At 43.0% G+C, this 22,468-nt stretch overlaps 1 protein-coding gene across 10 annotated transcripts in view; it reads right to left on the bottom strand.

Moving 5' to 3' along the window:
* The window catches only part of RABGAP1L (RAB GTPase activating protein 1 like), a 225,841-nt gene that overhangs the window by 49,641 nt on the left and 153,732 nt on the right, over positions 1–22,468 (bottom strand). For 9 of the 10 annotated variants that reach the window (XM_032697201.1, XM_032697204.1, XM_032697202.1 and 6 more), the window contains one exon: positions 9,117–9,245. In XM_032697201.1, the coding sequence (XP_032553092.1) occupies positions 9,117–9,245 (129 nt within the window). Of the gene's footprint in view, positions 1–9,116; positions 9,246–15,545; positions 16,180–22,468 lie in introns of those variants that run through there. The other variant, XM_032697210.1, reaches the window with a different exon arrangement.

Raw genomic sequence — 22,468 nt, 5'->3', positions numbered from 1 at the left:
GTCCCAAGGTGGCACAAGCAGGTGCTTACTCCGACTGCCATGGAATTGTTCCTTGCCAGGATGCACGATAAGGTCACTGATCCTGTGCTCTGAGCTATGGGTTAACCAAAGGATTCTGGGATTAAAAAGGTGATGCCTTAAGCCCCTAATGGGGCTGCTCAGACAATCAGTTGACTCTGCAAAGAATTTCAGCTATAGTTTTATATTTTTTTCCAGAAGTCAGGGCCTTAAGCTCTGAGCCTCTCCAAGCTATGTCAGCCCCAGTGTAGGTATGTTAGTGAAGGTACCCCTGTATTTCTTATTCAGAGGAGGAGTGACAAGGGCCCTCCAGGCTGGCACCATGTGCAGATGCAGCTGGGCTGGGGGACTGTTGAAGCTGAAGATTTTGCAGCTCTGTTGTCACAGCAACTGAGTGACTCAACCTGACACACTGTCTTTGGCCCGAGCTGTGTGTGCACACTGAATTCCTGCCTATACTTCCAGATTTAAGGGATTATTTATTATCACAGAATCAAAGAATCGTTTGGGTTTGAAAGGACCTTAAAGATCATCCACTTCCAACCCCCTGCCATGGGCAGGGACACCTTCCACTAGCCCAGGGTGCTCCAAGCCCCGTCCAACTTGGCCTTGGGCACTTGCAGGGATGGGGCAGCCACAGTTTCTCTGGGCAACCTGTGCCAGGGCCTCCCCACCCTCACAGGGAAGGATTTCTTTCTAATATCCCATCTAACCCCTGTCAGTTTGAAACCATTCCCCTCTGTCCTATCACTCCGTGTCCTTGTAAACAGTCCCTCTCCAGATTTCTACATCTACACTGATTATTATGCTGATTAATTACTTGGAGATGAGATTTTCTGTTTTTTCCATGGCTTCTGACTAATTTGCAGAATCAAATTTTGGTTAAGAATTATTGTCCAGGAAATTGCATTAATTAATCAAGCAAAGGAAGTTGAAAGAATAACAAACAGGGTAACACAACAGGGAACTTGATGTTCACCTGCTGCCTGAACAACTCAATAGGACAATGAGGTCCATGGTCAAGGCTTCCCAGTGAACAGACCCATAATAATGCTTCAGAACTCCTTCCTATCCTTGAAGGTTTTGTTGTGCAGGTAAGGAAAGTGGGAGAATGAGAGCAAAGAGAAGGAACCGTCATCCCCCTCCTGGCTTCCACAACTCACCAGCGCCCCTGAAGGGCTGTGGGTGCTCCCCTAAAACAGCTGCAGCAGGAAAGAACTTCTGCTGGCTGATATGGCAGTGAGTTCACACCTCCCTGCCCAGGAGTTCACAGCACTGCAGGAAAAATAATCATTTACAGAGGAATTATTTTGGCCTTCAGCAACATGAAACAGCCAAATGCCACAACACTATTTAAATATCCATGGAAGAACAGACTGGCATACTGTTGTTCTTAAACAGAATGAAGTACCTCTAAAAATGGAGATAAATATACTTGGGATGTTTCTATGTAGCACTTACTCTGAATTCTCCAAAGCCGCTGGCATGCAGCTCTTCACCTTCGTTTACCAACCTGATATAATCTATTTATGCCCAAACAACCAAATTTAACGTAAACAATTTAACCCAGTGTTTACCACACTACTCATTCTCCTCAAGAGAAACAAAGCTGTAATACTATAAATACATAAGCAATTAACTGCAGAAACCCAGAGAATCCTGAGGCAAAGCCATCAGGAGATCCTAAAAATGTGAATATTGCCCTCCTGAAGCCCCCAGATCCACTCCTGCTCCAGCAGCTACACACTGCTCAGAGAATAGCCAAGTAACTACTCACCGAATTTAACTTGTAACAGCATTGATAAAGGCAAAAACAATGCCTGGGGTTCGTAATGGCAAGTTATTAATAGGGCCTTCAGCTCTAAAAGATGCTGTCCCTGCAGAGCTCTGCATTTATGAAATGCAGACACCATCTTTCTATACTTAGTTTTGTTTGTTCGCTCATTTTCAAAGCAGAGAAACTCAAGTGCAGGTGCCTGAGAAATCAAACGCCAGCAAAAATTCATGAAGACACTGTGCCCAGTGCCTCTTCTTTGTTTATTTGCAAAAGCCCTGGGGGAAAGAAGGGAACATTGTTAGGCTTTGCCTTTTCTTTTCCTTCTCCTCCCAATTATTTTTAAAAGTTTAGCTTCAGGTCTCAGGATAGCACAAGTGCTTCAGATTTTGTCACCTCATTTAATTTGTCGAAAATCCAATGAAATGAAACAAATGTTCCATCCCAACTGTTCTCTGTGCTACACTGAGAGTGAATCACTGCTTTTTTCCCCCAAGCCACTCCATGCATTAGCCATTAGATCTGTATTACTGGAGCTTTCTGGAAGATAGAATCATAGAACAGAATCACAGAATCATGGAATGGTTTGCGTTGGGAGGGACCTTAGAGATCATCTCGTTCCACCCCCTGCCATGGGCAGGGACACCTTCCACTAGCCCAGGTTGCTCCAAGCCCCGTCCAACCTGGCCTTGGACACTTCCAGGGACGGAAGTGTCTCTGGGCAACCAAACTAAACCAAACCATAGTCCTGATCTGTTTCCAATAACTTAATTTTTTATTCTGTAGCATCTGCAGAAATAAAATAACAACAGCCTTTCTGAAAAGGCCATATATGAGAAAGGCTGATCAAGAAAGACATAAAGGCAGCTTGATTTTTTTTTTTTGCTCAAATGCAATCACTTCCCAACACACATATTCTAAGATTTCGAAACTTAGAAATAAAAGATCATTCTCCTTGGGTGCCCTGAACTGCCTTTAGACGACAGAACTTCTTCCTCCACTGTTCAGAGGGAAGAATAGAGTTTCTCATGTCACAGCAATTGCGTTCTAAAACAGTAAAGACATAATACTCTTCAGGGTCACAGACAACACAGAGACTTTGGTTGGCAAGGGTCGTGCCTTGGCCCCTGGGTCTTTTGTATGTGAAGAAACAGACTTCCTCTGAATTCCTCTGGTGCTGAGCTGCTACCTGCTTCCTCAGACCTGGCCCAAGAAAGCACAGGGGGATTTGCACCTCCAGGGAGATTTCTCCATCTTTAGCCTCAGCAGTTTTGCTGATGCTGAAGACAATATCAAGGAACAGTTCTTGGCCAGCATAAATAAGGGGCACAGAGCTCATTTCTGCATCTGTACTTTTACCTACATGTCTTCTCCACAAAATGTGAAAGCCTGTGGGTTTATTCCTCTTAATTACAGTTGTAAGTGCTCATCCTGGGACCCTGCTGATCTTCCTCTATGGCCTCTTTTTATCACCAAAGTGTCTTCAAAAAGGCCATCATCGTACTGTGAGAACAAGAGGTGCTGCAAACCTGCCAGGCACCATCATCACAGGCTTTCTCCATAGTCAAACCCAAGGCATCCCTCAAAAGAATCAGTTACGGGGTTTGTTTCCTTGAAAGGAAGAGAGAGCTGAGACTTTCTCCTCTAAAGAACAACTAAGCTGAACACTGTGCTGTCAAGAGGAACTCCAGACTCCCTGCTACAGACATAAAGACCACTGTAAAACTGTCTGTAAGATGCTTTAACGTGTCACCTCACAGGAGGTGACTCCATGCTCCAGCCAGCCCACACCTGGGATTTAAGTGTGTCCAGTTCAGCTTGGGAAAAACGTTCACTTCCTCTTACGCCTAGAGCTGAGTTATTTTAGACACATTCTGGCAAAGGTGCCAAGATGCCAGAAGACAGAGCTGTCAAACAGTGCGACTCCCTGCCACCTTCATCTCGTGCTCTCTGTACTATTTTCAGAATCAGGGATGGAAAGGAGCTGTAAATCATCTACGGGAAAACCTTAAGCCAAAAGACCTTTTGAGGTCTGCTTCTGTTTGGAATGGGAAACATCTGTTATCCTGGGAAGTCCTGACTCCTGATGGCACCAAGGTGAACAAGGCAGATTCAGGTGGCCTGTTGGACCATGGAGCAGCTTTCAGATGTCCCTCGCCTTGCTGAATGAAACCACTAGTAATTTGGGCAAACCCTTCACGATATACACTGTGATACAACTGCTGGGGATACAGACAATAAATGTTCCAATCCACTTTTCCACCTCAAACTTTTATTTTAAAGATCCTTACCTTCACACTGCTCTTGTGGATGTCATTACTTACTATATATGCCAACAAGTGACTACTATAAGGACATCACAATATTTGTACTCAGGTTGAAAAGCTAATTTAGATGGTTAAAATGTGGTTATACTTAGCTATCAATAGCAAAATCCCATTCCTTTCTTACTAATGAAAAATTATCAATGTACCTGATGTCACTTACAACGTCAACTCAGCACAAAAAAGACCAAACAAAACAAACAAAATAAAACAACTGAAGAGTTTTACTAATGCTTAAACACCATGAAAATATAACATCACTACTGGGCAACATGCCTGCTCACTGGAATAATAACAATTATAAGTTTAAATAAATAAGCATTCCAAGCTGAAACTGTTGTTTTAAATTAACAACATCCCTTTCTACCCTGTTAACACTTATTACCAAGCTTACAAAAATATTTAACATCCAACCCCTCTTCAGGCACTCTCATCTGATTTCCAAGTGCTGCCCCACACCACAAAGCTGAGCAGAACTAAGGGAGCTGGAGCTGCAAAGAGAACAGGCATTAAAAACCATGACCCTCCTCACAAGGACAATTGGATCTGCACCTCGGAGATAATGGAAGAAGGGGAATTGATCACTGGCTTTCATAAGGAATAACACACACCCACAGCAGGGGCTTCTACAGGTCCCAACCCAACCCTTTTCTATTTGCTTTGGCCTTTTCTTGAGAAGTTGATAAATGAGCAATTTTTCCCCTGTTCTTTATACTGGAAGATTAATCAGATACACCATCAGTAGAACCAAAGGAATAAAAGGCTTGTACAGTCTCAGGGCCTTTCTGCAGATCCCTCCTTTGCTTTTCTGCTGCATTTGTGCTGACTTATGACAGCAAAACCCCCAAGTACTTGGATAACTACACATATATACAGATAAGCACAAAGAGAGAGAATGCTCTAGAGAGGAGAGAGCAAGCCAGCTATTTTTACTCCTGTGCATTGAAACTCACATAAATCAATACCTAATTCCCTGTTAAACCATGCCTGCAAAAAACCACTTCCAGATAAACCAGCATTAGAAGTGTGAATGAAGCCAGTCACCCACATCAGGAAGGTGTGAGCTTCAAACCACCACTCTGAATTACAAACATTTAAATAGCAACATTTTAAAGTAAATCTGCTTTAAATCACTCAAAGAACAATTCTGGGATGAGAGCAAGCTTGGCACAGCTCCTGCTGCCATACCCAGTTCACTCCCCACGGTCCTGGTGCCAGCTCCAGCTGTGGCTGCACCCAGGGGGGATCCCCACCCTTTGTCAGTACAGTGACAGGTGACAAAAATGTGTATGTTTGCTTTGCATTGGAAAAAGGCACCTTTTTTTCTCAGGGCCATTTGCTCCTCTCAATGAAGGTGCTGAGAGCAGTGGCCTCAATGCTGCTGGGGAGCCTGATTTCCTCCACAGAGGGGGGATTTACAGGGTTAGGGAGGAGCTTCTCATAGAAGAACTTCAACATTCCAGGTCTTTCCTGCCACTGTTGATGGTGAAAGATGAGGCCAGGAGTCCCTGAGCCAGGTAAGAGAAGGTGTGATTACAGATGCTGCCCCATAACAGAACAACCCTTCCTGCAGGTTCCTGTGTATCCCACCCCATGTGTTCCCCCACCTTCTCTGGGCACAACAGGAACACCCCACAGGGAACTTCCTAGGATCTCCCACCTACCTGTCTGCTACACTCAACCTCAGGGCATTCCCAGGCTGCAACGGAACACATTCTAAACGTCAGCTCTGCTCCATTTCCAAATGTCCCAGAGAAACAGGCACAACTCCCTGATCCCACCTGACAACTGGCAACCCAGGGAATTTTCATAGGGAGAAAGTCTCCCAGTGACTTTCTCCCATTCTACACCTCACCTGCCTGAAGTCAGTGCAAGAACAGAGCTGACAGAACTCTTCCATTAAAATCCAACACCATTACAACTTCTTTAGGACACATGGATCTCTACAAGAGAAACTGCATTACCAGATCAAAAGGCAACTGAGGCAGATTTGGTGAGTGTGCAGAATCTGTTGGCTGTTTTCATAAAATAGCACCATTAAGATCAACCTTTATTAACCTAAAATAGGCTTTTTCTTCATTCATTCATTCATTCATTCATTCATTCATTTATCAAATCGGGCTTCCAGACACACACAAAAACTTACGAAATTACTTGAGAAAAAACACCAACTAGTTTTAAATTTGCCTCCTCTGGAACTTTATGTAGCTCAGCTAGAGCTCAAGGTAAAAAAAGGAAGCAAGGAGAGATAGATTTTTTAGTACATGTTAAACTCCTGTTTTGTTTTGCAGTAATGCAGGAACAAAATAAATGCTGGAAAAGATATAACAAGGCTATGAAACCTGGCCACACCACAGTTCTGTTTTCACATTTTTGTACCTCTGTAATTAGCTTAGAAACCCAAAGAAAATCCTCCCTGGTACTTAACTGTGTGATATTTGCTCTAAAAACATCTGGTGTTTAGTCTATAAATACTAATATAGCCCAGAAACAGTGGAAAGACTCACAGTGCCACATTCATGCAGCACAAAAAAGCATAGTTAAGGGCCTGGTTTGGGTGTTTTTGAACAGAACAAGTTTTGCTGCATTCAACAAGACAGACAAGTGCTCTTCATCCAACCTCTGCATTCCCTGGGACTTTGGCAGTGATGGTTATCAAGACTGTAATTTCCTGTGTGAGCATGTCAACTCCTGCAATTATTAGCACCTGTCGGTAAATAAATCCCATGGTTACAACATCCAATTATAGAATCACGCGGTAGTTGAGGCTGGAAGTGACCTTTGGAGAACGTCTTGTCTAAAGCACCCCCCGCAGGCAGTGACCGCCAGCAGCTGGCTCAGGGCACTCTGTCTTCTGACAGAGATTCCACAACTGTTTTGGGCAGCGTGTTCCTGTCCCTCTCAAACAGTACAGAAATTGTGTCCAAAAGCCAGTTTATTGTCACCAATTACAAGGAACTCTGCAGCCACTGTCCCTCACCCTCGTCCCACACCAGTAACGCCGGTGTCAGGGAGCATGAGGCCATGGGGATGAGGGCACCTGGGACAGAGGGAGTGCAAGTGAGTGAGCACAGAATCATTTAAAATGAACGTCACCCTCCCTCCAACAGGGTCTTGCACTGAATTTCCTCCCATTAAGTTCCTGAAGCTTTTTGTGTTTTCTTTTAAATACCTCACCACCTGTGTTCAGAGTCTTTGGAGTATCTTTCCTGACTATGACATTAATCCTGACAACAACCTGGGCTTCAGAACACCCCCCTCCATGAACTCAGATGTTCTTAACCATCACAAGATGCTCAGGACACAGTTCAGATCCCCTGCTATGTCTCACAGTGAATGAGGGATGAGCTGTGTGCTCAGTGAGTGAGCAGAGCCGAGCTCCCTAATTACACCAGAGCAGGGCGTTACTAACACAGCGGAAGGTGACTTCAATCTTCAACTTTTTCTTATCCCTGATAACCCAGGGGTCTTGGCTCTGAATTCTCCCTGCTTTTCAATAATTCCCACTAATCCTCTAATACACAAGGGAGTGCCCTGACTCCACATCTGCTGCACTCACCTGAGCTTTTCTTTTAAACACCAGAATCCAAAATGTGTGAGATCCTGTGTATGCAGTGGATTCACAGTCAAACCTTTCAGTTGCCTTCCCTTCACGTCACACAGCTCGGAAATTTAGTCTCTGCTTTTAACAGGCCCCACGTGCTGAACTCACCCCCTTTGCTCTGTGCATCTCAAAACACTTTCCCAGCAAAGCACATCACAAACACTTGTACCCAGTACTGACTGAAAAATTAATGACAAATAACAGCATGTGGCACAGAATATATTGCATGAGAAAAAGAGAAAGGCAGGCATGAGAAAATTGCAAATATCTCTTCCAAAAAGTACCACGAGAACTTCTATTTTAACCGCCCATCAGAAAAATACACACGGAGTAAAGGACATAAAGATAATTCTCCTGTATTGGGTAAGTCCTTAAACTACTCATTTTTAACAGCCAAGCAGAGCACTAAATACTAAACATGAAACTGCAGCCTTGTACTCCCAAAAATTCCTTTCAGCAGCAGAGTTGAAATCCAAGTTCAATTTTACTAAAACCTCTGCACAGATCTTCTTTTTCCTGGCTGGAATCAAGGCCCATTCTTTCATAAGATCAGTGTTTTAACCAGAAGGGAAAAAGCCCTTGATTAATAAATGATGAAATTAAGCAGCACAAAGGAAATTAATAAATTAAGAGATTAAAAGAGGCAGAGTTAGAGGAACATTCTTCCTGGTGAGATGTTCTCAGTGCATTACTGGACCACACCAAACGTGTATTTCTCATCAGTGCTCACACTCCAAGAAGGAGAAAAAACACTTTTCTCGAAGATCAAACGTTAAGTCCATCCACAGCTCTACGTATTCCAACAAAAAGAAATCCTAGATCTTTCAAATGACGGCTTTATGAACCTCTACAGCCATTTTAAACAGATTTCCAACCTCAAAACTTACAGTCAGGCTCCCCGAATTTGGTTCCTGACAAGTCCAATGGTTCTGGTCCACATGTTCAGAGAAGCCTGACTTTTGACAGACAGACAGCCTTGGGTAGGATAGAATATGAACACATATTCTGTCTTGGTAAGCTTGATATACAAACCCCAATTCAACCGTATTATACAGCAGCACTTGGCAAATAGCTTTTGAGCAAAACAAATCATATTTGGTTGCATGATTATAATACAGTGATTAATTGGTTTAGTGTAATCACTGCTTATAAATCAATTAATGAATTAGTGAATTCTGATGAATGTTTGTTGATAACGCATCATTTTTCTGTTTTAATTATTAGGTTGTGCCCAAGCAGACAGAGGGAAAGGTCAGAGATTCACTTTGTTCAAAGATAAAAAGTATGCACACAAACATATATAGAAAGTAATAAGCTAATGATTTGACATCTTTATTTTCCACAGTTTTCCTGCAGGAACCCCGGGCAAAGGAGCAGCAGTGAGGTCCACGCTTACCTTAATGTTGCAGGCTTGTTCCATGAGTCTCCGGGCGTTCTCCTCAGCTCGGTACCTCTTGGGCAACTGAACCCTGAAGAATTTTAAAGCTCCTTCAAAATCAGCTTGTAGAAGGTCCTCTTTGGAGGTCTGCAAATAAACACAGGGAACACAGTAAGCCCTGGGAACTTGCAGCCACGCTCTTTTACTGGGTTTATCATTTACTGGGTGCATCCCAAGCCACCAATATTCACATTAGCTCAAAACCATCCTCCTTGAAATCAGATCTCTAACCCTGCCTTGTAAAACTAACAGAGACTAAAGCCCATCCAAGGAATCCCAGGCAGGGCAGCACAAAGGATTGCAACCTGGGAATGGATTTTATCCTTCTATACCTGCCCGGTGAGAAATGATTCTGGCTCAGCCTGTCAGGATGTCAGTGAGGAGAGAAACAAAACTCAAGCAAACACCAAAAACCTAAGAGAAATTATAATATTTTCTGGAAAGCTTATGCATTAGACCATTGTTGATTCTCATAGTGCTGCCTTAGAAAGACAATTTGTATGTGTATATATATATTTTTTTATTTTTTTTTAAATATATATAGGCACAAACATGAAGAGCAGAACATATGACTCATAGGAGGCATCAGCAAGTCAATGTGCTGGAGTCTGTGACACAATTTCTCAAAGAACACCATGCCAGAAAATGTTTTACATGCTTATTTCTACATCTGCCACAGTCCTGCACCTCTCAGTGTGGAATCAAGCTCAACAGGTCAGAAAATGTTATACATGGAGCATTAATCCAGTTCTCCCACTGACGGAGCAATTCAAAGGGACAAATGTATTCACCCTAGGGTTACTCAGACCTGCCCCAAGAGATCCAGCAGGTATGACATCCCAAGCCTTTAAACAGTTCACAGAAGCTGAGTGTCCGCACAAGACATTTAGGGCACCATCTCAAAAATGTGCATGTCAAGGTTTTTACCCAGCAAGGGTAAACAAATCTGTGTCAATATGAAGTGGAGACCTTGTGTAACGATCTCACTGCAAGTACCTCAGGAGCAGCCCAGGTACATTTGGTTAAGGTTAATTGCTGAATTAATTGCTCAAGTACCACCACCACCATTTCCATGTGGGCATCCTCTGCTTTCTCAGGAGTAACACTCTGTGTTCATTTTTTGCCTCATTTTAGGCAGTAAGTATGTTACATATACGTAAAGTTTCATTCATGTTTAATTGATGCTGTTAATCCACTCGGAATAACAGATTCACAGGATGCTTTGGGTTGGAAGGGACCTTAAAGATCATCCAGTGCCACCCCCTGCCATGGGCAAGGACACCTTCCACTAGCCCAGGTTGCTCCAAGCCCCATCCAACCTGGCCTTGGACACTTGCAGGGATGGGGCAGCCACAGCTTCTCTGGGCAACCTGTGCCAGGGCCTCCCCACCCTCACAGGGAACAATTTCTTTCATTTATCCAATCCAATGCTGTCCTCTGTCAGTTTGAAGCCATCTCCCTCATCCTGTCACTCCAGGCCCTTGTCCAAAGTCTTTCTCCAGCTCTGTTCTTTTCCTTCCTTAGAGTTCTCCCAAAACCTGCTTGATCCTCCCTTCATTCACTGCCAAGGAAGCAGCTGGGTCAACCCTGGAGGGACACAGGAAAAGCTGCCTGTGGGATGCTGATGAGAAATGTTCAGCTTCCCAAGCTCTCCCATCTGATCCTGTCCACGAGCACTTGGCAGCAGCAGGGCTTGGCTCAGTGAGTCGAGGCCAGGGTGGTGCTGACGGAGAGCTGGGGCACTTGGTATCCACTGAATCAGATCCAACACCAACTGCTCCTGCACTGCTTTTCCTGAGGTTAGGAATGCTTTTGCCACACCCGAGGCCAGATCACCGTTTCACACTCCCGATGGGCTGGTTTTAGGATTCTCTGAAGTATCAGAGAGCAGTGGGAGCACCCCCCAGAACCACAAATCCAGCTGGAAACCAAGTACTTCCAGGTAGAATTCAATGGATAAAGGTGGTGGAAAAGCAGTAAAGGTTTCATAATCCTGGAATCATTAAGGTTGGGAAAGACCTCTAAGACCACTGAGTCCAACCATTAACCCAGCACTGCCAAGTCCACTGCATAGATTCTTCCTAGAGGTCCTGACCAGGCATTTTTATTTTCATTTTGTATTTAATTTATGTTTTTTGTTAAATTAGCAAAATGCATTTAGAGATTTGGAATTATTTTAGAAAGCAGAGAAGGAAAAAACTTTTAAAAAGGTAACAGTCAACAATTAAATAGCCCTGTCAAACTTCAGGACCGCAGATGTACCTCATCTTTATGTCCACAGCACTTAATTTAAAAATAAACAAGAAAAAAAGACGGGAAGAAAAAATTATAAGGTAAATTATTATTATTATAAAAGAAAAATTATATTCACATATAATTGTCAGAAAACAGAACTATATGTAAAACATTTAAAGTCAGATTTATTTCTCCCAGGCCCCTGTTTGAATCTCTAATACTATTTTAACAGTCCCCAACAAATTACTCTCATTAAACTGTAACTATAGACAATTTTGAGTTCTCAACCCTGAAATATCTGTAGAAAATCCCACAAGATCATGGAAATAAGAACTTCACTGACAGAGTTTGCTGAACTCATATTGTAGTTATGAAAACTGTAAACCATCCCATTGATCGTTAAATGAGTGGTGGAGCCCAGACTTGTCAGTTCCTTCTATGTTTTCATTTCCTTAAAATAATCTGTTGATCAAAAAATTAGTTTCACTATTAAAATCACAAGGGAAAAAATAAAAATGGAAATTTTGGCATCCCAGGATTGACATTTCTTGACATTTTGTGATTTTAATCAATAACTCATAAAGACATCCCCAGGACCTTTTGGCAGCTCTTTGAGAGGCAGAGATTTGTAAATCCCTTGGTTTGTGTCACTCAGCTCCTGGAACTCTTCAACAGCTGATTTCACTAAACCATCTGTAAGTTTAATGAGCCAATAATTAAAGTTTGGCAAGTGCATTTCATTTTTGTGCACTTGGTGACTTCATGACAGTTTTTATTATTCTAGATGTAATTTTTAAATAATCGTATTTTTGGTTAAAATCTATTTTTAACCCCAGGCAAACAAGGAAACACAGAGAGAACTATGGTCAAAAGGCTCAGTTTACCTTTGAGGGTTTGACTAAATATGTCCCCAAATGTCCTTCCCCCATCACTTAAGTATTTCAATATATTCATAAAATTATCTTATATGGATGAGTCACAACCAAGGGAAAGCCCTTTCCCACAAGTTCTAACAAAGCTTTCAAATATAAAGGCAATGTTTGGAAAAAATGTAAATGTTCAAGAAACAGGAAGAGAATTTGAGAGACTTAAACAATGTTTATTTTTAGATTTTTTAGTAAATAATGTTACTGCTACGTTCTCAAAAATATTTAGGAAACTGTGATTAAGACAAAGGACAAAGCCTTGGCTTTTTTCTTTAATTTAATTTCTCTGTCTTCAATTATTAATTCTGCAGCCTCATTTATTACTGACTGTATCAACTAAAACTCCTATTCCCAACTGGGAACTCATAAAGCAGAATAAATTTTGGAACAACCACACTGCACTTCCTTAATTTAATACTTCCTCCTTCATACAGATAAAAATCACTAATTTCCACAGAATTTTACATATATATTTAGATTTTTTGTAGAATGTCAGTGAGCATAAACTGCCTGTTTCACACTTTAATGAACATGTGTCAGGAACGAGGCCAAGTTAAAGGCTGAAAAGAGCTGGCTGTGCTTTGCTCTACTATTTAATTTGCTTCTAGGAAATTCAAAATGTTTAAAAGGATCCTCCAATTTTTCAGAACATAATATACATACATATAATATAAAGGTATCTACTTCTATCTGTTTAATGCTTGTAACACACAGATGTGGCTTTAACTTCTTCAACAAGATGTGCAGTAAAATCAAGGCTGTTTTTGTCTAACCCACTGCAGTGCTGCATGTTGCACGACTTTGCTCTGTGCTGCCCTTAAACACGAGCCACAGGCCTGACCAGCTGCTCAGTGACTCCCAGAGGATGATCCCGACCTTCTGTCCTGGATAAACTTGGGCTCCAGGCCTGGAGAAGTTCAGTGGATAAAGCTAAGCTGCCACAGTGACATCAGCACACACTCCTAGGGCAATACATCAAATGAGTCCTTTACTGGCATCCCCTATGCCCAGATATTATCAAACACGTTTTCCTAAATCACATCCATGCTCTGTAACACACTGTTTGGTACAAAAGTGTTATGGGAACAAAGGAGCTCTGGGTTTGCACACGATGAGCTGGGACCACAAACACGGCACTAATCCTGTGCACACCCAGTAACATCCCTCTGCTCAGCAATTCACTCCTGGTTGTTGTAGCTCCAGACTTAAAAGGCAAAGTTCATTCTGCCACACAAAACACTGATGAATGCGGGCAAGAAAATCCCCTGGCTTCACCCACCCCTGGTCATCTCACAGGGAATAACCCTCCCAGGACCAGCGCTGTTCCACTTGTCCATCAGCACAGGAAGCTGATGCAGTGAGGAGGTGATCAGTTTTTTTTTAAGACTGGTATAAAGGTTTCAGATGATATTTCTCACCTCACACTGCAATGGCACATACTCTGCCCATCACAGGCATTTATTTCCTGCCCATCACAGGCATTTATTTCCAAAATCACAGCAGAGAGAGAAGCTTATGCACATTCAAAAAAAATAAATCTAGTGCTTAATTTTATGAAATGCTGAGGTTTTGAAGTATCTTCAGTTCCGATTAAAGCACAAATTCTTGGTCCTCAGAGATTTCTCACTTTTAAAATATTATGAGAAACACGGTCTCGCCTCTCTGCAAAGGGTGTGTGTCAAAAGGGATGTATGTCAGGAGAGGTATATTTAGCTAATAAAGCCTGACAGGGAATCACATTGATTCCACAAGTCACGTCTCTCTAACAACAAAAGGGCTATTTGTATTATTTTGCCTTTTTCACCCTCTTTCTTTCTTTTTTAATAAACAATATTATGTCATCAGCAAGGCCAAGCTGCCTGGGAGAGGAGGGCTGCGAAATTCCCTGGTGTTCTCCATCTGGAAGGCCAGATACAAAGGCTGATTAAGTCAAGTGAACAAGACCTTCCTTGGAGCTCATCACAGCACAGTTCAGAGTGAATTGGCAGCCCTTGCTCAAGAGACCAGCAGCAGCATGGGATATAGGCTGGATGAGTGTTGTGGTACACTGGGAGATAACTGGAGTAATGGTAACACACCCAACAGCTCAAACCACACGTTATCAGCCCCTGGACTCAATTCTACAAGTGACTGTAGGTCCCCAAATCCAGCGGAACTTTAGCAGCCATCAAAGAGTTAGTGAATTTTTGATTTTTATCTGCCACCTCCCAGTGCAGGGACATGTTGGTCCAACTCGCCACCTTGTTTTTACACCGAACAGGTTATAACATGCAGAGCACGTGCATTTCTGGGAGCGCTGCAGAGATGGAGTCAGGAGTGCAACGAAAATGCCAGACAGGTCACTGTGTATAACCACAATATGGGCTTGGGAATAAAGGAAAGGCACCAGAGGAAATGGGGGGGATCAGGGAAGAACTGTCACACCAGTGGATCACACCAAAATGCTACGCTGGTGTCCCAGGCCATGGAGTGAGCGACCCTCAGAGCTGCAGCCAGGTGTGGTGACAACAGACCCGAGCAGACCCAGCCAGCACCAGGGCCCGACTCCTGGGTTTGCCACTGCTCTGTGGCTCTGAGGCTGCTCTTACAGCAGGAGAAACGGCAGAAGTGCGTTCTCTGTGCTGTACTGTGCCACACCGACTGCAGCCCACTCCACACACTAGCAGCATTTGCTGTGATGGATGAAAACACCCTTAACAATTTACCTCCCAGAGCATTCCACGCAGGTATTTTCAACTTTTTTACATGCTGTCAACTGTCTTTTCAAAATGAAGCACAGAAACAGTCAAACGCCTAAAGACATCAACACAGCTTGATTTTCGATGAAAGTTCAAAGCCACCCTTTGATGTCACAAGTATAAAATCTGAAATGCTGAGCATTAATGCACTTTGCATCAGTACCTAGAAGTTGACTGGGCATGCTGCTTATCTGGAATGTTTTCAGGACTGAGAACAAAAGCATTCACAGCTTTAGGAAAGATGGTTTTTTATAATGCAGCCCTGGATCCCTCGAGCTGGCTAAGGAGTGGCACTGGTCCCCATTAGCAGGACCAGTGTCCAGCACTCCTAATCTAACATCAAAAAGGACTCCGTGCTTAGGAGATGGATTATGAGAAGCCAAGAGGAAAAAATAAGAGCTCTCTCACCCCTCCGGGGGGCAGGGGCAGAGTTGGGAGGGAGGATGGCAAATTCCCACAGAATTAATGTCAAGAAAAGGTGATCTCACCGCAAGCAGCCGAGGCACAAAGAGGCGATGCCCCATGCCCAGAAGTTCCAGCACCCGACACGCATATTCATTCACCAGCTTGCTCCTCTCGTCGTGCATGTCCTGGGACTTCTTGGCAGGAGGGGTGAGCTTGGCAGCCGGGCTTTTGCAAGGCACCCCTTCTTCCATGAGCAGGAAGTAATAAGTATCCAGAGTGAGGAGAACAGCCTTTGTGGACGGCAATTTCCAAAAGTGCAAGATTAGGAGAGCCAGCCTCCAATCCCTGGGATGGGCTCGGATGGCCGCTCCAGCAACGCCCCTCGGTCTCTCAAGAAGAAGGGAAAAGCATCTTTGCTAAGAATCGAGGAAAAATACGATCCACCGTGTTGGCTCAGCTAGAGTCCGAAGGAGATTTGAAAAACAAACCAGAGAGAACATGGATCTAAAAAATGCACGTAAAAAGGAGACAAATGGCAGAGAATGAGGGCAGGGAAGGTGGGCTGGGAGCAGAGCAAGGGCGAGCGGGGAGGGCTCAGTGTCCGTGAGGGTGTGTGAGAGCCGGGAGCAGCGCCGGGAAGGGCAGCACAGCCCGGGCAGTCGGGAGGCTGCACAGAGAAAAGGATGAGCTCATTGCAATCCGTGCTCCGTGACCAGCGCTCCGAGCATCAGCGAGGAAGGGGTGGGAAGGAGGGGGCTGGGAAGGAGGAGGAGGAGGAGGGGGTGCCTGGGCACCGGGAGCCTCCTGGGGGAAAATGCCGTAATAAGAAGCCAATGGTGAGCGGGGACAGCCGGGCTCCCCCGCCCCAACACCCTCCATCAGATCCCTGCGAGGGGCTTGGCTGCTGAATCCCGGCTCACGGCACATCCACCGCATCCTCCAGCGCTCCAGGGTGGGAGGAAGGGGCCTCCCAGCGACACAATGACTACATTCCATGGGCTACCGAACGATGACAGGCTCGGGGAGATAGGGCAGGACACCCCCACCCTCCCAGGCGGGGAAGGGAGAGGGGCAAAGCCCTCGGGATGGGGGGAGCAGCCCGGGCAGCCACCGCCCGGCCCTGCACCGCCTGGGCAGGGCGGGATTAAATAATTCAAACGGCGCTCATTTCCAGCACCGTGCTGACGACGGGCAGAGAGGGAATGATGGCAGCACACGTTTTTGAAGGGATTCTAGAAACCTGCTGCATGTTCCGGAGGAAAATGCAATGATGTCACACCTGGAGCTGCCTGGCATTGCTCCCGTGCAGGGAACAGCAGAGGTGCCTCTGCCATCTGCTGCTGTTTCATGTCACAGGGCTGCATTTTACAAAGTGTGTCTTCACGCTCCTTCGTTTTTGAGCTGCCTCATCATAAAATGGGATATGCAACTGAACAATACCCATTTCCCACTGGAGCTGACAGCAATATTCCATATATTTCTAACAAACTGAACGGTGGTAATTTAAAATATTGTGAGGAGCTCTACAGATCTAAATCACATTAATGGCAAACAAATGTATCTTTAGCTCTAAAAATAATTTGTCTAATGTATCAAGAAAAAACATATTTATATGAAAAACATCCAAAGTAAAAATCTGTAGCATCGTTGAATTGAAATAATAAACATGTTCATGAGTAGTTAAAATATGAAAATAATTTAAAGTTATGGTGAACAAGCCTAGGTAAGTACTGCAAAAAGCAGAGAAAATAAGAGAAATAAACGAATTACATTCAATCTGATAAACAACCCGTAGTGAACTCCCTTCAAATACCAGCAAATTTGCTTGGATTATCACCAAAGTAGCTCCATCCCTGCAGGTCACCTTGGCCCACAGTGACACGAAGCAGGTGGGAAAAGAGTTAAAGCAGAAGTCACAAGTCAAAGATGACAGGTGATGCCAACTGAAGACAACTAAAGCACCTGTAAATGTGCAGCAGTGAACAGGCTGTTTGATACCGGTGGTGCTCTGAAAGCTGATTTAAACAGCTCAGGTTGCAAAACACTGTTTTGTAGATGAAAATCTGCAAAGGCTACAGCAATTTGGGTGCTTGCTGAGATCCCTGTTGAGGGAAGCCATGACTCGCTTCAGCAAAAAGAAGCCACAACCAACACAAGTTTCATTCCAGTTTAAGACTGGTGAAGACTGTGATGGGAACTCTCCCATTCTTCCCAAACTCCCCCCACATGCAGTTCCAGAGACTGTGGTTCATTCTCCAGTCTGTTATTCCGCCTTAGGTAACACCACAATGCCCAGCATTTATCCACCACAGGTTAAATCACCAGCTCACCAGATTTTGTTTGCAGGGTGAAAGGGAGGAAAGGAAAGAAAAGGAAGGAGCTTTGCCTGTTTTTACTGAATTCTAATTTAAACACCTGCTGGTAAACATGATATTCTAGAAACATCAGGTTCCATCTTCTATATACAAATGGAAACACTGCTCAAAACACTAAAAAGGAAGAAATAAGAGCCTTATACTGAGGGTACTGGGAAGCAGGTTACAGAACTGACCAGGAGCAGAGTCAAGAGTGACCTGGGGACAAAACAGGCAAGAGGACAGATAATTCAGAGCCCTGTCCATGTAAAAAGCCTTAAATTCTTTATTGCATAAGTCAGACTTTAATCAGCTAATAGCTCTGATCCTTACAGAAATTCAGGTTTGGTTTATTTTCACTAAGGTCTAGGCTTAAGAAAAATAGAATTAACTGCTTATTAAATAAAGTCTTTAATTTAAAAAATTATAATAGGATCTAATAGTTAGAAGCTAAAACTAGATGAATTCAGGTTATAACTAAGGTGCCAATTTTTAGTAATGAGGAAAATTAACTACAGGATTAGCTTCCCAAGAGATGTGGTTTACTACCACTATTACAATTTTTACATCAGGCCTGGGTTTCTGTTTAAAAAGAGGTCTCTCAAATCCAAAAACTTCCAAGGCTTGATAAAACCTCCCTTAATTAACAGCTGAAATCCACTGCTCTGTGTTTGTCCAGGAGCTCCTTTCACACAGCAGAACAGTGAACCCTCATTAACATTTTTATACTCCCTACCATTCTTACTTCCACATTCTCTCTTATTTTTGTCCATGTCAGACCAGGAACTGATTTTTCCTTTAGGTAAACTTCACAACTCTTATCCATGAGACTGGATTGCTGTCCCACATTCTTTAGAAGGGCCTAAGTGAAGTGAACTTGAAAACTAAAAATGGCCCAAAGGGCAGTAACTAAGTAGGATGTCTGAGGACAAACGTGTTACTCATGGTTTGATTTCCATGTCAAGGACTTATCTGAACTTTAAGTGCAGTTAAACTCTGTTCCTGGCCTTCCTATCCATGAAATGCCTGTTTAGGTGGTGCTGATGCAGTTTAGAGCTGCTCAGACATACACAGCTGAGGCCCACTGAACTCAGAAGTGGCTAAAGCCAATAAAGTCTCAAAGCAAATAAAACCATGACTCGAAATAATCTATATTTTCTGAATTCTTTAGCAAGATACCAAGGATCTCGATGGGGAGTCCTTTACAAATATTAAATCTCTGTATTTCAGTGACAAAAATGACTTGGAAAAGCTAAATAGACTAAAACTGGTATAACAACAAGGAAGTTGTCCTTCAAGCTTATTCCTATGAAAGGGTAAGGCATTGTGCACCAGAACAGCTCTGAAAATCCATACAAATGACATCATGGCCACAATAAGAACTTGATCTCTTACCTTATCAGACATTACTTTGTCCTTTCTGTTCTTCAGGGCTAATTACAAGTGTGTAATCTGGATTTAGCAAAGTTTACATCTTGATTGTTATGAAGAGAGAACATGATAAACCAACTAATGTCCATAGCAGATTCCAGCAGAGATCTCTGCTGGGGTCTGTGAGAGAGTGAAGGATGAGGTGACAATGTCTGCAAATGCTCCTAAATTATTCAGGGAGTTAAAGACAGGGGTTACAGTAAAGAACTGCAGAAGAACCATAGTAAGAGACCGAGTGACTGGGCAACAGAACACTGAAGGCAAGTTGATCCAGATAAATGTAAATTGATGCATATGGAGAACAGCATCAATTTTCCATGTTAATGACAAACTGTGAGCTGACAATTGCTATTCAGGATGAAATCTTGGGAGTCATTGCGGAGAGTTCTATGAAAATACCGGCTCAGTGCACAGCAGAGGTGAACAAAATGCACCAAATGGCAGGAATTAAGAGGGAAGGAACAGAGATTTTAACAGAGATTGCCATTATTCTGCAGGGTGTGTTTTCATCTCTGATATTATGCATTACTCTGGTCCTCCCATCTCAAAAAGGAGGTAATAGAGACAGAAAAGCATTTAGGGAGCGGATAAAGCTCATCAGAAGCTTCCAGAGGAGGAGACAAAAATAGACTATGGTTATTAAGCCTGGAAAATAGAAGTTGATGAGAGATATGTAGACCTATGAAATCCTGGGTGGTGTGTGAAGAGATACTGTGTCCAAAATGCCTCTCAACATGGGACCCTGACGTGGAAGTCATAGGTGACAGCTCAAAGCAAACAAAATGATCATTCAGCTGAGAAAATCCCTGCAGCTCCTCATTTTCATGTGTTTAAAGAGCCAGCAGAAAAACCCATGGAATAACAATCCATGCAGAGTTATTAAAGATGAGACACCACTTCTTTCTCAGAGAGTCTTCAAGACACAGACTGCCAGAGGTAAAAGAAAAGAGCATTATTGCCCTGCTCTTACAAGTCTCTCCCATGAATCCACTGTTGGCAGTGAGATATAGGGGTAGATAAGCTGCAAGTGTGGTCTGGAATGACTATTTGTATGTTTTTATTTACTTCAATCACATGCTCCTGAAACATTTTCCCACAGAATGACAAGATTTGCTAGGTACATGGGACATACACATGTATTACATAATATTAGAAATAATAATTAATAATAAAAATAATAATACGGAACCCTGAAAACACTATCTTCACTTTCCAACATCTAGAAATCACCAACAGACAATATAGCAGGAGGAATCATCAATATCTAGAGGAGCGTTCAGTGCTGCTAAAGAAATGCAGGTCAACAAATTTCATGTTATTTTCTCTGCTATCAGGCTACTCTTCCTTGAAAGAGAACACGTCTTCACCCCCAAAATTCAAAATTTATGGTGAACATTCACCTAATAGAAATTGAGCTGATTTTAGGTGTGAGGAGGAGATCAAATGGGCTAAGATATTAACTGGTCAGGACAGGATGGATTTTCAGCATGCAGATAAATGTGGACTTTTAAAAACAGAAAATTGGTTCTATTAAGGTTGGAAAATCAGTAGTCTGGAAGTTGAATGATTCTCGACATTTTCAGGCACAGATTTCTGTTTCTAAAGAGATCATCTCCAATACATCACCCAGTCCTGGTTTTTGGGGTAGGGGAGGAATTCTTCAGCCCAAAAAAACCTACAGCTTAAAGACATCTTCAATTTAGGAACTAGAAATACAAAAACAGTGATCTGAGACTCTTAAAAACTGAATTTCTTGCCCTCTGCCTAAAGCAGAAGGCCTTGAAAAGAGAACAGCTGGTTCTCATCTCCAGCACCAAAGAGCCAGGATCCTCTTCTCTTCCAGAAGTGTCAGCTCTTACCCTGGGATCAGCTACACAGAGAGGCTATAAAAAATGGGGTATAGATATAAGGAACATATTTTTCTTGCCTTAGATTCTAATGTGGATGCTTCTGGTTCTCTTGAAAAGAGCTTTTTGAAGATATAATGCACTCCCAGAGTGGACTGAGCTAGCTCCCCTGGAATCAAACCCAGTTTTGGCTGGAAAGGAGCCCTGTATGTCACTTCACCCAACCTCTGCCTCAAAGCAAGTGCTGACTTCAAAATCAGTTCAGGCTCCTCGAGCCATTCAAATACAAAGAAAGAACAGAGCGAGAATGAAACAGCTGTTTTATCTCTTGGATACCAGACATATTACCTACAGACTCAGAGCACTTTTCATCTGATACCTCTCAAAAAGTTGTAAGAACTGTCACAATTTCATTCCTAACTCTAAGACAATTGACATGTTTTAATTATCTGCATTGACAATATGCAAGTTTTGCTGATGGGCAAAATCCAGGAGGGGTTAGGTCAGATGTTACGTCCCAATTAAAGGGAAAAAAGAAAACCTACAATTCACTGTATGTTCCTTAAAAATTGAAATGAAAATGGATACAGAAGTGCAGCATAATTTTATTCAGAATTTGTGCTCTTATACAAATCCCCATCTAAAGAAGAGAAATAGTATTTGTGGAACCCTTTGGTTATTGAGGAATAATATTCCATACAAATATGCCTTTCCAGGAGTTACCAGCCAGAACAGCAGTTAATCTAGAGCCTGAATTCTCCACAATCATATATTTTAATACTTGCCTCATTTTGATAATTCAAAAACAAAGCATGCCTTTAGCTGGTTTTGCTGAGTTGCAGGATCAGAAACAAAACATTTAAGAATTAATCAGTGAAATCTCTCTGTGACCAGTGACAGGACTCAGGGAAGGGCTGGAGCTGTGTCAGGGAGGGTCAGGTTGGATGTCAGGAAAAGGTTCTTCCCCCAGAGGGTGGTTGGGCACTGACCAGGCTCCCCAGGGCAGTGGGCACAGCACCAAGACTGCCAGAGCTCCAGGAGGGTTTGGACAACGCTCTCAGGGACAGGAGGGGATTGTTGGGGTGTCTGTGCAAGGCCAGGGGTTGGACTCAATGATCCCTGGGGGTCCCTTCCAGCTCAGTATATTCTATGATTCTGTGAAATACTAAAACATGAAAGAAAGCTTATAATTGATTTCTTTTTCTTAGCATATATGAAGATTTTAGTGTTTTTAATTTCCAATAAAGAAACAAACTAGTTGATGACACAAGAGATTGGGAATAGCACATTTTCACAGAATCACAGAATCAGCTGGGTTGGAAAAGACCTCCAAGATCATCAAGTCCAACCCTTGTTCCAACCCCGCCATGCTTC

Source organism: Chiroxiphia lanceolata, chromosome 9, assembly GCF_009829145.1.
Source record: "Chiroxiphia lanceolata isolate bChiLan1 chromosome 9, bChiLan1.pri, whole genome shotgun sequence".
NCBI classification, from domain to species: domain Eukaryota; kingdom Metazoa; phylum Chordata; class Aves; order Passeriformes; family Pipridae; genus Chiroxiphia; species Chiroxiphia lanceolata.
Note: the sequence above shows the minus strand (reverse complement) of the source record. Positions and strands in the feature narration are given on the sequence as shown.